The following is a 15361-nucleotide window of genomic DNA, read 5'->3' on the forward strand; positions in this document are numbered from 1 at the left end:
TTATTTTACTTTATTATTTGATATTATATATGTAGCTTGGTTGCAGATGTAGTCCAAAATAATAGTAGTTTATAGATTCTTAATTCGCTTTTAACGGTAGTAAAACAAGAAAGCCAGTGAAAGTAGATTTGGACACGGTTTGTGAATGTGACTTGCTTTGGTGCACACTGCGGCTTCGACCGCTCACGGCTGTCTGGTGGTATTTGCAGTAGATCCACAGGATGAAGCAGAGAGAAAAGAGCAACGGTTGGCCATTATAGCCGACCACCTGGGCTTCAGCTGGACAGGTGAGTCACACCTCGGTGCCAATCAAGCTCTCCAGATCACAGCTCATTTTGACAGACAGTCAAGAAACCTAGTTCATGTTTTACATTTGTAATTTCAGTTGTTTCTTTGTATATTACAGTAATCATCACTATAATATCTTATTTTACCTTTCAGAGCTGGCTAGAGAACTGAACTTCAGTGAAGAAAGGATTAACCTGATACGGATAGAAAACCCTAACTCGCTTCAGGATCAAAGTCATGCCCTGCTGAACCTCTGGGCAGAGCAGGAGGGAAAGGACACCGCAGGTTAGTCACAAGTGCACATGCCTCAAAGCAGAAGGACATTAAAAAGTAAAGTTTAACCTTGAAGTCTATTCTCTTCCACTTCAACAGAATCAACTCTGATCAAAAGACTGACGAAGATCAACCGAATGGACATCGTTCATCTAATAGAAACAAAGATAATGAAGTCCACTCAGGACGAGACGTCATCACACACCTATGCAGAAATCGAACAGACTATAGCACTCGACCATAGTGAAGGTTGACAAGCCATTCTCACTCTGCTCCAAACTGTCAGCCGGGGTTATGCTTCGAGTTGCTATAATTCCTTCCTGTCTGCTCTCTGTCCAGGGTTTTCTGCTCTTCATGAAGACATGGACAGCCCCAGTACGGGCAGGCGCACCGAGGCTGCACGTAGCAGTCCAGGCTCGGGGCGCGAGGTGCCCGTGGTGTCCGCCGAGGACCTGTCCTCCAGTTTGTCGTCACTTCATGAGGCACCAGGACGATCGGAGGCAGACTCCACAGCGACAGGGTTCCTTAGAAATGCCCAGAAAGAGAAGCTGCAAAAGCAGATGGAGACAACATAGTAAGTCATCAACAAAGATGCGCCTACTGAATGAGCAACAAATGGCTAAAATCTTCTTTCATTTGCAGCACATCGCAAAGAATATACGAGGAAGTGATGGACCCTGTGCACACTGGCAGTTATAAACAAGTAAGTCCTTTCTTCACGCTGTACCGCACATCCCCCTACAACCTCCGGTCCCATGTGATAGACCCCGTGTACAAAGGGGGACCTAAGTTAGGCATCCTGATTACCCCTGATACTCACCCCACTGTCGAAGCAGGTGGTGATGAGGGTGCTGTTGGATATGAGGGGGCAGAAGGGGGAGAAGAGTGGAGCTTGGAGTGTCTACAGGCCATCCAATCGGAATGTAGCGCTGATCATTTGTCGCCGTTGCCTTGGCGAACGTCAGCCAACCGCTCTCGAACAGGCGTGTGTGAGAGCAGGCCGCTGTCTATGAATGATTTTGGAGACAGCTTGATTGAGTGTGACCAAGCTGAACGAGACTTCAGGACACTGTCCATGGAGCTTACAGAAACGGTGGAGGACTCACAGCGGCCGACGAGTGCACAGGTCAAAAGTGGACAGTCGGAGCAGCTGGACGCAGAACACATGGATAAAGTCTCGCGCCGCCTGTATAAAGTCCTATATGGCTACGATTTTGAGATGATCGATTCAGAAGGCGAGGATGCATCTGTAATGTCTGCGAACACAACCACGGAAGACACGATCCAAGCCGGGGGCTGGAAAGACACTGTGGCGCCTGAAGATGTTTCAACGTCTGAGCACGACACTCAGAAAGTGATGAGCTCAGCCAGCGTCACTCAGGTGTCACATGACTCATCCTGTGTGCAGGTTGAAGCTCTGTCAGGAAATAAGGCTTTGCCAGGTATACAAGAAAATGAGTACAGTTTTGAGGGAGCAGTGGCTGCGGAGTCTGCATCTGAGTTAGAAGCATGTGAAGGGAAGGAAGAACATAGAATGGATAGGTCATCTGAATGTGCTGCTGATTTAGCAATTATACTTATAGAGAGCAGGGCCTCCTCGCCTGACTCCGTGCTGTCAGTAAATGAGAAACATTTCCTGGCTCCTGATTCTCCAGTACCTGAATTTAGGCCCTTATCCCCTCTCCCACCTCCTGTATTCCCTTGGGAAAGCTGTGATGTTGGGGCATCTCTTCGGGAGCCACCGTTGCTGTTTAAACACGGCACCGCGATGCTGTTATCATCAGAAACAGAGGAACGACCACTGACGCCAATGGTTTCTAACAATGAACCAGTTAGACCCTTATCACCATCTAGTGATTACAGCGACAGGGAGCTCTTCTTAGGCTTTAACATGGATGATAGGATATCCTCCCCAGACTCTGCCGTGTTAGAAACCACACAGTGTCTGTTTACATATTCTGACGATACGACCCCAGATTTCTATGAGTTAAACTCATCTCCTGATTCTACAGTGTCCGACACTGTGCATTGCTGCCTTCCTCCATACTCTCCCATCCCATCACCAGAATCAGTAATATCAGACATGGAAACTGAGACCAACATTTGGTCAGTGACCGACCGGTTGTCCTCACCAGCATCTTTAGCATCTATTAATGAATACAGCAGGATGTCACCTGATTCCCCTGTACCTGAATTCAGTTACAGTTGCCCTGACTCAGCTATTGTAATGACAGGAGACCGATCCTCCTCACCTGAGTCTGCATACTCGGATGTGGAGTATGGCTCTGTGTCTGCAGCATCACTTCATTTTGAAAATAGAGCTGCATCACCTGCTTCAGTCGCATCTGGAAATGAATCAGAGCCTGTTTCATATAGAGTCCCTTCCCCTGAATCTACTAAACCGACACACACAATATGTGACATCAGAACTGTGGGTTACAGACCAAAGTCCCCTCTTCCATTAGCATTTGATGAAAACAACCCAGCAACACCAGTGGAATTAGCCTATGAGTCTGATAATGACTGGGTTGTTGTGTCTGTGTCTGATGTTGAGAATAGTCTAGTGCCTTGCTCATTACCAGAATCTGTTTTGTCAGGTGTGCAGTGTGCAACCACTCCCAATAATAGTCTATTGTCCTTTGATTCTAGCAGTGTCACAAATTTCGCAACTGACCAAAACCCAAATCTTGTAAGTGACTTATCTGTAGAGGACAACATGGCACTTGGTTCATCCAATATTTTTTCTAAACCTGTAGAAAGGCATTCTAATAAATCTGAAACAGAAACCCACAGTCCACAGTCAGTGGGACCTGCTGACACTGATACACCAACAGAGGCTACTGAAACTCATGAGTTTTTCAATGAAAGAAAAATAGAGGAAATTGACAGACCTGCCTCTAAGACCAAAACAGGAAGAAAAAAGAAAAAATCTAAAAAATCTGTTCAAACTCATAATGAATCTGTAAAGAATATCACAGAATCTCAAAAAGAGGAGATCAATGCAGAGACAGAAGCGACTTGTCTTTCATTGCAGGAAACTGCATCTGACGATGTCGTTTTAACACAGTTGTTGTCTGACGTCGAAGCCAAACAACTGCAGTTAGCTGGAGGGTCTTCTGTTTGTCAGCGACCAGTCTACAGTTCAGATCAATACGTTGACGAAACAGATTACTTCCAAGATGAAATCGACCAAAGATCGCTTTCACCCGAACAATACAGACCCATGTCTCCAGAATCTCTTAGACCCGGTTCCTCCCACTCAGGGAGATCTACAGACAGCCAGTGTGCTTTACCACCCGACTCCCCCGTTCCTCACTTCACCTCCGTCCCTGGTGCTTCTCAGGTTTTCTGTAGATCAGAGTCAACTGAGTCAGCGCTGTCAGATCTGGAAATGGAGACTAATTTAAACATTTCATTTGATGTTGAAGACAGAAGAGCATCTCCTGGTTCGCCATCGCCTGCAAACCTAAGCAGAGCGCTGTCACCTGACTCACCTGTTCCTGACTTTAGAGCAGCTTTGCCAGAGTCAGGTGCTACTGCTCGGCTGGATAGGTCTTCATCATTTGATTCTGTTGTCTCAGATCTAGACTGTATGTTGGTAGTCGGTGAAGATTCCAACTACAGCTATGACTTAACCTGCAGACTGTCGAGACCATGTTCTTTAGATTCTATGGACGAAAACAGGCCACTTTCCAATGAGTCACCAATTTGTGTCTTTCAGACGCTTCCAGAATTAGAATTGAAAAAATCTGCATCACTCATTTCACTTTGTTCAAAGTCAGATATATCAGATTCTGAATATGACCAATCAAATGAAGACATGCTCCTTTCCTACGACAGACCTAACTCAATAGATGCCCAAGTGTCAGAGACCACAGAGTGTTTGGCTGGTGGGGATGTTCAGCCTTCAAAGGCAGTCATAAAACCAGTCTACAGACTAGTGCACGACGTTGAACTTTGGAAACTCACGTCTCACATACGGGACCCTCACTATGTTGGGGAGACATTTTTCAGTAAAATAGGGTTTTTCGAGTATGCTGGCTCTAGAACTGAGTATGTTCCAGAGACCTCAGGTGTGAAAGAGCGAGGCTCAGAGGACGACCTAAAGTCAGACCCTGTAAATTCCTCTAATGCTGATTTTCTACACACAGAGCAAGCTAACAATGAGGATGAAGAAAGGATTGCCTCACCCAGTCCTGAGTCAGAACACAGGCCTTTATCACATGCAGAATCAACATTAGCATGCGTGTTGCAGTCTGTAACAGACTCGCCTCCACATTCTCCAGTTTCCCACTTTTCCCCTGACGCTACTCATGAGTCAGATTCGCCAAAGTCCAGTTCTTTCAGTGAAGCTAGACCTTTACTGGCCAGTTCTACACCACCAGTAGACTCATCACCAGTAGACTTCACACCCACAGCTGCCGAGGCTTTGCCAGATCAGATGGCGGACTCACCTAAACCAGTGGCTTCACCTACTGAAGATAGGCAATTAGCTGCTGGTGGAGCATTCAGAGTGAACCAGCTGATGTGTCAACTATATGACCGCCATTATACAGGAGAGGCCACGATTAGGGAAGCTGAGGTGGTTACATGCGTGGAGATGACTGATGCTTGGACGGGGAACACTGTGGGTGAATGTAGATCTGTCTCTTTACAAGCAGGTTCCTCAGATCTAGAGAACTCGTCTGAATTAACCCCTGCAGACCATCACATTCGACACAGACACCATTCTCCTCCCTTAGGGACATCTGCCACTGACTGTCGACCTGCATCACCTTTCTCAGCTTCGACACCAAATTCACCTGCACCTGCATCAACTGAAAGAGGAGCTGAACGATTCCCATCGTTTGTTTCTTTCAAGTCAGCGTCCATTAAATCCACTACAGCAGCCACTGACCACACCCCTTCGATTAACTACTTGTCTGTTGCTGAAGACAGACTCAATTTTCCAGACCTATTAAAACCAGAGGCTGAAGACAGGTCACAATCTCCTGAATCACACGAGTGTCTGGATGAATTCAGGCCCTTTTCCCCTGTGTCAGTGGCATCAGATGTGGATTTTGCTCCCTTGATATCACATTCATTTGAAGTTGAGGACAGAACAGATTCTCCACAATCGTACTTGTCTTTATTTGGGTCTCCAGACTCTCCAGTACCTCAGTACGTTTGTACTGAACCTCCCATCCTGCCTGAAAAGTGTAGGTCCACATCACCTGAATCCATCTGTTCGGATGGAGATCTAGAAGTAGATCTGGGTTTGCCTTGGCTTTGTGAGGACACAGCAGCATCTCCTGATTCAATTTCATCCAACGATGGATCCAGACCCCTTTCAGCTGATCCACCCATTCCTGACTTTACAAAGACAGTGACTCTGTCCTATGTACAGAACCGTTCTCCTTCACCAGCGTCGTTGTCATCAGACTTGGAATTAGAGATGGAACTGCTTTCATCAACGTTCTTTGAGGATCGGCCCTCATCTCCTGCGTCTATAGCATCAGTCAGTGAACAGATCCAACTTTCACCTGATTCACCCACACCTGACTTCAGGCCATGTTTACCAGTTCCTGATGCCAGTGGTTATAGGTCGTCATCACCAGAATCAGTTGCATCTAGTGTGGAATTAACACCAATAATGTCTGAGCTGATTGAAGCTGAGGAAAGACTTGATTCTCCACCATCATCAATGTCTTTCTTTGGGTCTCCAGACTCTCCAGTACCTCAGTACGTTCGTACTGAACCTCCCATCTTGCCAGTAATTTGTAGGTCCACATCACCTGAATCCATCTGTTCAGATGGAGATCTAGATGTAGATCTGTGTTGGCCTTGGCTTTGGGAGGACACAGCAGCATCTCCTGATTCAATTTCATACGAAGATGGATCCAGACCTCTTTCAGCTGATTCACTCATTCCTGACTTTACAAAGACATTGACTTCATCCTATGTAGAGAACCGTTCTCCTTCGCCAGCATCGTTGTCATCAGACTTGGAAATAGAGATGGAATTGTCAACGTTCTTTGAGGATCGGCCCTCATCTCCTGAGTCTATGGCATCAGTCAGTGAACAGAGCCAACTTTCACCTGATTCACCCACACCTGACTTCAGGCCATGTTTACCAGTTCCTGATGCCAGTGGTTATAGGTCGTCATCACCAGAGTCAGTTGCATCAAATCTAGAATTAGCACCATTAATGTCTGAGCTGATTGAAGCAGAGGAAAGACTTGATTCTCCACCATCATCCATGTCTTTCTTTGGGTCTCCAGACTCTCCAGTACCTCAGTACGTTTGTACTGAACCTCCCATCCTGCCTGAAAAGTGTAGGTCCACATCACCTGAATCTATCTGTTCGGATGGAGGTCTAGATGTAGATCTGTGTTGGCCTTGGTTCTGTGAGGAAACAGCAGCATCTCCTGATTTAATTTCATCCAACAATGGATCCAGACCCCTTTCAGTCGACTCACCCATTCCTGACTTTACAAAAACAGTGACTTCATCCTATGTAGAGAACCGTTCTGCTTCACCAGCATCGTTGTCATCAGACTTGGAAATAGAGATGGAACTGCTTTCATCAACGTTCTTTGAGGATCGTCCCTCATCTCCTGCGTCTATAGAATCATTTAGTGAACAGATCCAAATTTCCCCTGATTCACCCACACCTGACTTCAGACCATGTTTACCAGTTCCTGATGCCAGTGGTTATAGGTCGTCATCACCAGAGTCAGTTGCATCAAGTGTGGAATTAGCACCATTAATGTCTGAGCTGGTTGAGGCTGAGAAAAGACTTGATTCTCCACCATCATCAATGTCTTTATTTGGGTCTCCAGACTCTCCAGTACCTCAGTACGTTCGTACTGAACCTCCCATCTTGCCAGTAATTTGTAGGTCCACATCACCTGAATCCATCTGTTCAGATGCAGATCTAGATGTAGATCTGTGTTGGCCTTGGCTTTGGGAGGACACAGCAGCATCTCCTGATTCAATTTCACCCGAAGATGGATCCAGACCTCTTTCAGCCGACTCACCCATTCCTGACTTTAAGCCCTTAATAAATAGGAGTTTTCATGTTGACCTCAGGTCCATCACACCTGACTCAGAGTTATCAGATTTGGAAATAGACTTATCTTCCCCAGTGTTCTTAGAAAGCAGACCTTTTTCTCCTGAATCTCAAGCATCAGTCAAACTGTCACCTGATTCCCCTGTGGCTGACTTTATGAAACCAACATTCACATCACCTGAAGCAATGTTTGGGAGCAGATCGGTGTCGCCTTTGTCAGTGTGTTCAGATACAGAATCCATTGCTCTTAGCTTAGGATCACTAGTTAATGAAGCCAGACCCTGTTCACCAGAGTCCGGAGCATCTGTAGATGAGCACCAGCGTCTGACACCAGACTCACCCATACCAGACTACAGAGCAGCCGTGCCTCACAATGTCATCATTAACATTGGGTTTAGATCATCTTCCCCAGAATCCATCACATCGGATTATACAGTGAGTGAGTTTGAGATGTCCCTTAATTATGATTATGACTTTAGACCCGATTCCCCTGAGTCAGAGTCAGAAATACCATGTAAGGTGGACATTTCACCTACAGCAGGCGATAAACATGAACCCCATCCTCCTGAAGGTTCAGTACCAGCACCACAGTGTATTGCATTAGATGAGGAAGAGTTGCCCACATGTTTAGTTACAGAATTTAAAGTTCCAGCTGCTGCTGAAATGGCTCCGATTTCACAGGAAAAATCAGCCTCGATGTTTCGGGTAGTGGAGTATAACTTAGTTTATGATGCTGACTTAAGGAAGTTGATTGCTCAAGTGTATGATCCTCAGTATTCTGGTGAAACTTTCAAACACAAATCAGGGTTTATGAAGGTGATTAGTAACACAAGAAAGATTCTGGAAACAAAAGGAAAAGATGAAAATGAACGAGATGCAGACGCGGCTCATGACGACCTGTCTGTGTCAGAGCACATTTGGGGTCCGGGAGAACTTCCTTACAGAGACACTACATATCGATTTGAAACCCCTGCCCCTGAGGCTGTATCATCGCCCCAGTACGAGCATCCGCGTCATTCTCCAGACTCCCCGACAGAATACAGAGCCATGTCTCCTCATTCAGCGATGCTGCTAGAGGAAAGAACGTCATCACCAGAGTCCGTAACCTCCCTTAATGGTTTCAGAGCCCTCTCGCCAGATTCCCCCTTACCCACATTCATAATGTCACTGCCAGAATGCGTAACGTTTCTGAGGTCAGACTCGTCGTCACCTGCAACATTAGCATCAGATATGGATTTCATGCCACTGGATTCGGAATCTGGAAACCTGTTTGCCGAATGCAGGCCGTCGTCTCCAGAATCTGTAGAGTCTGAGTACAGACCTGTGATTGTGACTAACAGAGCTGCAGAGTCAGTGCACGGGGTCTGTGAGATGAGGCCCCTCTCCCCGGATTCTCCTGTCCCTCACTTTAAGTCACTTGAAGTAGGTTCAGATTCAGAGTGTGAGCTAATGGTCACATCATCAAGAGCCAGTGAGACTGAAAGGCCGTCCTCCCCCGAGTCCATTTCATCCGTCAGTGAGTTCACGCGGCTGTTGCCGGACTCACCAGTCCCTGACTTCATGAGAATATTGTCTTCTTATTTCATGCATGCTGCCCCGGGTGATCGGTCGCCCTCCCCCCTGTCTTCGTCATCAGACTCTGAATATGCTGCTTTACCCATCGATTGTTGGATCGATGATAGCCCCAGACCAGCGAGTCCTCAAAGTCTGGATTCAGAGGAGGAGTTAGGATTTAGTTGTGAGTTCGCCTCTAAACAAGAGGCTGTGCGTCATGTGACACCTTCTGTCCTGCCGGACCCTTCGTCCGCACTCGCGTCACCATTACTTCATCAGGCTAGTGACGCTTTGTCGTGTCCAACGCGGGTGCAACATGCATCCGGCGCTAGAAGGTTCCCAGCTTCGCCCCTCACTGCTTGTGAGAAGCCGCCGCAGGGCCGAGACGTGGAAGAGAAGGAAGAAACGCTCCTTCGCCTCAGCCCCGGAGAAGTCAACATGGTAAGAGATGAGCATGACGCCGACGAGCTGACGCAGCCGTTAACCAGAAGTAACGCCGGACGCGTGCAGTGACACTGGAGACCTGTCTGACCCCGTGATGCTTTGAGTGGGCGCATGATTAACCGTCCTGATCCACCGCATGCAGCAGCGGTTCCACCGTGACCTCACTACAGTAACTACCAGGTTCCTTGGTGTCGAGAAGGAACTCATGAAGTGATGAAGCTCTAATTCCCGCTGGCAACACACTAATGAGCACATCATTCTGAACGCTAGTATAGTGTTGCTGTTTGACTAGAACTTTGTAAATGTTAGACTTTGTAGCTTCACGCTCGCATGTCTAGTTGTCCTTAACCGCATCAGATGTTTGCTGGATGAAAGCTCCTCTTAGCTGTTGAATGTCAGTCTGGACGCGCGCTTTCAGTGAACTCATGGGGCCGTTGTTGACATTCACTTGCAGGCTGCTGCTAGCGGTGATAGTAAAGTAGTGGCGCAGTTCGCGGGCGACGAACCCCGGACAGCGCTTCCCCTGCAGCTTCCCGAGCGCGCCTCCCACGCCAGCCACAGAACCGTCACGCCGGTCCTGCACTCGCTCGAGCAGACGTTCCGTCTGGAGGAGGACCGGCCACGCTACCTGGGGTGCAGCGTGGCCTCGGAGCTTTTCTCACCCATGTCCAGCCAGTTTCTGGTGCCCCCAGATTACGAGGCAGTTTTTTCCGGCCAACAAAGCCTGCGGGTTTCCGGGTGTGGCCAAGTGTCGGTACGTGACCTGAGCCCGGCTCAAGTCGTACCTGAAGCCGCCGCTGAAGACTTTGAGTTTTCCCCAGATTTTAACCGGGTCCTCTCAGAGTTTGAGAAAACCGCCTCAGAATTAGCACCAGAGCCAGAGGTCCCGCCAAGAGGCCGCAGGAGCTCCGAGTCCCCGCGTCTCTCCGACTCGGATGCCGAGTTCTTTGACTGCAAACAAGGCCCGTCTGACGTGTCTGAAGCCGAAGAGCCGAAGCTGCAGCCCCACGTTGGCTACCGCATCACCGAGCCTCCATCGCCGCTGCCTGGGACGAGCCCCGACTCCTCGGGCCGCCGCCTCCTCCACGCCGAGGACCGCGCGCGCCTCTCCTCCGGGAGCGAAAGCCTTTGTGAGTTCGCCTACGACTCCGACGGCTCTCAGACGTGCGGAGTGGAGGGCGGCCTCCGCACCTGCGAGGAGCTGCCGTCCAGATCTCAGGCAGAGTATTATGACGACGACGACGATGACTTTCTGGGAGGGGTAAGAGGTTGAGCATGTGGCCGGGATGGTGCCTGGTGGAGGCTGGATGATGCTATGCTGCACCCGAGGGTCAAGGGATTTAACACACGTCTTGTGAAATTAATGCTGCTGGGTGTTTGCTTGCATGGGTGAGCAGACAGTTAGAATAAAGAAACACCTTTACTTAATAAATAATAAGGAATTTGGTGTAATCAGTGACTAAAATGTTGTATCTTTTACACTTGATTTGCTCGTGTTTGCATCTTTTGAGTTGTGTCATTTTCATCAGTGTGTGAAATCATCAGCAAACCCTAATTCACTTGTTTAGCGCTTTGCTCTCGATGTAGATGGACTGTAAGGAAAACTAAATAAAGATCACCACATACTAATTTGTAAAAACATCTCTATAGCAAACGATTGACTTTTAATGTGTTACCTGAGAAACTCCTCATTTCACACGCTGCTTCCCGTCCTTGCACGTCGCTTCAGTTGAAGGGTTCTGCATAACTGTGCCTTCTCTTCATCTCACACAACTACTGTGTCCCTTCATGCGTTTTCATTCTATTTGACGGTGAACAAGCTTGGGGCTTGTGACATACAGTAACGCTGAGGTCCAGAGAAAAGAAGGGACAGTGGAGTGCTGCAGTAGCGCCCACACAAACTGATGGTTCCGTGGTGGTTCTGTGCCGTTTCCCAGGAGGTAGCGGCGGAGCTAGGGATGCTGTCCTCTGATAGCTCAGAGGACGAGGTGGTGACCACCAGGGTGGTCCGACGGCGGGTTATCATCCAGGTAAACGAGCCGGGAGGACGGGTGACGGCCGAGAACGCCCGCTCACATCGTCATCATAATGTGCTATCGAAGTGTTTGAAAAATAAAATATTAGCAGTGTTTTGTCTTTGACTTTGCCCCTGACGACGGTGTGAAGCAAAACAAGCCACTAGCTTCTTTTTTTTAGGTGATACACCAACATTGGGCTTCAACAGAGTGTTCCCTTTCTTCCAGGCAGACAACCTTCCGGACATCCCCCCACAGACGGTCACCGAGGAGAAGTTCATAGACGAGCAGGGCAACATGGTCGTCAAAAAAGTAGGGGGGGCGCGACGCAGCACCAACAAACATGCAACGTGCAAACTCTGTGGTACAGTTTTTGCATCAAACCGTCTCTGTCTGCGCTAGATCACACGCAAAGTCATTCGCAAGTATGTGTCGGCGGACGGCATGGAGACGCAGGAAGTGACCGTGGAGGGCTCCCACCAGGAGACGGTGCAGATCGAGGAGGGCGACTCTGTGTCCAGGGTGGTGAGGAGAACCGTGCTCCACAGTGAGGGAGATCAGCAGGAGGTCAGACACCACGCATTCAAATGTGCTCATTAGTGCCATGAACACATCACACTGATGGCTAGTTGGCTTTGTATGTGTCAATAAATGCATTCAGTTATTATGTATGAAACTATAAAAGCACTTGACAGTCGGTGCCGTGTTCCTCCAGCTGACCTTCTCGGAGCCGCTGGCTTTGGCCGGAGCCACGGCGTCGGCGTTTGAGGTGGAGCCGGTGCAGGGTCGAAAGGTCAGCAAGGTCGTCAAGACGACGGTGGTGAGAGGCGAGAGGATGGAGAAGCAGACGGGGGACCCCTCGCTGGCTGCAGATCTCCCCTCGGCCAGAGAGGACTTTGAGAAGGTCAGTGTGTCTGAACTAGAAGAAAGCAGCGCATTCACAGAGGATTCTGGGGGAGCGAGCGCATCGCTAAACCCTGTGTACAGTTTTAGGTCAAGTTCCTGCGTCTGCCTTTCTGATCCCTCTCCTCCTCGTTCTTTCCCCTCCAGGCGTTGAGTTATGCTGGAGGCTTTGGGAAAGTGCTTCTGCCCCATGTAGTAGAGAGGGAGATTGTGCAGGAGGATGGTTCTGTGCTTAAAAGGTCTGAGCGCAGCATGGGAGTTTATTAGGGAGGCCTTGATTATCCTTTGACATGGAGGCATGGTTGACTCACTCTTCTAACAGTCTCTAATGATAGAAACACAGAAAAACTCCTAACTCAACCATGATGTTTGTACTTGTGTGTTGATAATAGCCACATAATTTAGACAACAAAGTAGATTAAGGCATCGTTTTGAAGCTATACTGCAGTCAACTGCATGACGTCTGTGCTTGTAGTTATAGATTAACTGTGGACCAAGATGTAAGGTAATTGTGGGCCTGATTTGCTCCTGTCCCGGTGGAAACCAGCATGCGGCCGTTCACTTCCTCTTCCTGTGGCGTAACGCCGCCGTGTGTGTCCCCTCAGAAGCCGGATGCGTAAGTCGCGCACCCAGAAGAGGACCGTGGTGAGGGACGCCCAGGGGAAGCAGGTGCACCTGGAGCGTCTGGACGACACCCCAGACGCCCTGCAGCCCGACGCCCTGCAGCAGCACCTGCACCGGCTGCTCCAGCGCTACTGTGAGGACGAGCACCCGGAGGAGGAGGAAGACGAGGAAGACGAGGAGAAGAGCTAAGACTGAGCAACTGCTGTCGTTTCTCCACAGGACACGTTCCACTGAAGCCTTTGGTGACTCCTCAGATCAACATGTTCCCTCCTGCTGTCCTCACTGGTCACTAGTTTTACCTTTTTGTCAGCTTTTGGAGCAGTGTTTTTGTGCTTTCACACACCTTTTTCCCTCATGTTGTGTTTCATTTGCTCTTTTTTGTGACCAAAGACAGCATCGTCGGTTTTTGTCTTTTTACCTTCTGGCTGCTGTAGTGTAGTTAAGGTACGATGCACCAACGGTGGATCACAGTCAGATGGATGGATGGATGGATGCACGGCCTCTTCTAGAAAAACTCTTGTAAACATTTGTATATAGAGGAAATAAAAAGAAAAAAAAGCTCGGACTGATGGAAAGAAATCTGGAAAACAGTTAAAAAATCAAAAGCATTTATTACATTAGCCCACGTAAACCTGCTGTACAGGCACCGATTCAGCTGGAGAATGGCCACCCACCAGGTGACGTTAATGTTAATAGAGAGTGAACTGGGAGTGAATGTGTGTACTGCATCATCATGGACTCTTTAAACAGCCAGACATCAACCTGCTGATCCGTTTACAAAGGCTGTGTTCGTCTTCCCATGATGCGCCTGCTCTTTTTTTCTTTCGTGTCCGTCCTAATACGTGTTGTGCATTCACATTTTCTCCGTCACAGAGCTGCCGCCTCCGTGTGTGTATATACAGTGTGTATTGAGACAGAACGTAGTGATGGGGGGGTGTTTGTAAAGCGGATCCAGCACTTAACCCCCAGTCGTCGTACGCGTAGCTTCACCCCTCACCTGCGCCCCAGACTGCAGCGAGCTCGCTGTCCATGAAGCCTTTTAAAGGATGAACCCTATTAAATGTTTGCCCATGTGCAGAACAAGACCAACAATACAATACTAGCATCAGAGCTCCAATGGTCACCAAGCATCACAAGGAGGGTCAGATAGAAAGGCCAAACAGCACATAAATAAATATTCAATAGAAAATAACTAAATATTGTGGATCCCTGGGTTTGTTCTGGTAATTCTTTTCCCCCTTAAACCTGCAACTAATAAAAAAAAGTAAACGATGATGATGATTGATGACACAAGAAATAAGCTATTTATTAAACCAAAGTACCTCAGTGATTGAGGAAAGTCACAGTGACCGAACAGGTGAATAGTGTGGAGCTCAGAGCGATGGACTGATGTATTGTTGGTTTTGCTCTTCCCTACAGGATTTGTTGGCGCGAGCAGCAGACACAGACCCCAGACTGAACCTTTTAGTTTTACTTGTGAGCACTGCTTTTTAAACACCAACACACTAACTGCACTTCCAAGCAAACACCCACTTTAGCTCCTACTTTAATTGCCACCCTCCACGTGACCCCCGCGTGCTAAACGAAGCCCAGAGCGCTGCGTGTGCGTGTTTGAATGTGATCCCAAGCTAAAAGTGAAGATGTTTGAACTGGATTCAGGCTGAAGACTGTGGCGGTTACCTACACTCCAGACTTTATGGAACAGTACAGTCCTCACGTTGCCATTTACTTTGAGTGTGATCCAATAGAATAAAATGAAGTGTCAAAACAGACCATTGATTTGATAAATGAGCATCTTGTTTCCATGGTGATAACAATATATACATATTAACAGTGCAATTATCTATGCGGGCATGTATGAGTTTATCAAATTATTACTAAAAAATAAGATCAATCTGAAAGTCTAACAAGGCAGCAGCTGCAGTGTGTACGTGGAAGAACAATAAAACTGTACGTGTCAACTGTGCAGTGATGTGGTTCTTTAAAGCGGCAGCTGAAACGCCAAGAGGCTGAAAGTAATAGTGTGGTCAGAGTCCACCAGGGGAAGAGGACTGGAACTCCACGGGGCTCACAGGCACGTTTGTCACCATGAATCTACTGATGTGCTTTCTCCATTTTTTTCTTCAGGTTAGATTTCAATTTTCTATAAAAAAGTATTTCATTTCAAGTATTTAATCTACTGTAATGATCCTTTAGAAACTGTCTGGAT

The 15361-nt window shown here is 47.9% G+C and overlaps 1 protein-coding gene across 32 annotated transcripts in view; it reads left to right on the forward strand.

The window, feature by feature from the left end:
• Positions 1-15113, forward strand: part of ank2b (ankyrin 2b, neuronal) — a 93108-nt gene extending 77995 nt beyond the window's left edge. For 29 of the 32 annotated variants that reach the window (XM_055506840.1, XM_055506839.1, XM_055506844.1 and 26 more), the window contains 11 exons: positions 210-287; positions 442-573; positions 661-810; positions 901-1135; positions 1204-1264; positions 11548-11640; positions 11854-11937; positions 12028-12192; positions 12341-12529; positions 12676-12767; positions 13134-15113. In XM_055506840.1, coding sequence (XP_055362815.1) covers positions 210-287; positions 442-573; positions 661-810; positions 901-1135; positions 1204-1264; positions 11548-11640; positions 11854-11937; positions 12028-12192; positions 12341-12529; positions 12676-12767; positions 13134-13341 — 1487 coding nt within the window. In that variant the 3' untranslated portion in view covers positions 13342-15113. The remainder of the gene's footprint in view (positions 1-209; positions 288-441; positions 574-660; positions 811-900; positions 1136-1203; positions 1265-11547; positions 11641-11853; positions 11938-12027; positions 12193-12340; positions 12530-12675; positions 12768-13133) is intronic. The other 3 variants (XM_055506863.1, XM_055506842.1, XM_055506849.1) reach the window with 2 other exon arrangements.
• The last annotated feature ends 248 nt before the right edge of the window (positions 15114-15361 follow it).

This window comes from Betta splendens, chromosome 2, assembly GCF_900634795.4.
Source record: "Betta splendens chromosome 2, fBetSpl5.4, whole genome shotgun sequence".
Lineage (NCBI taxonomy): Eukaryota > Metazoa > Chordata > Actinopteri > Anabantiformes > Osphronemidae > Betta > Betta splendens.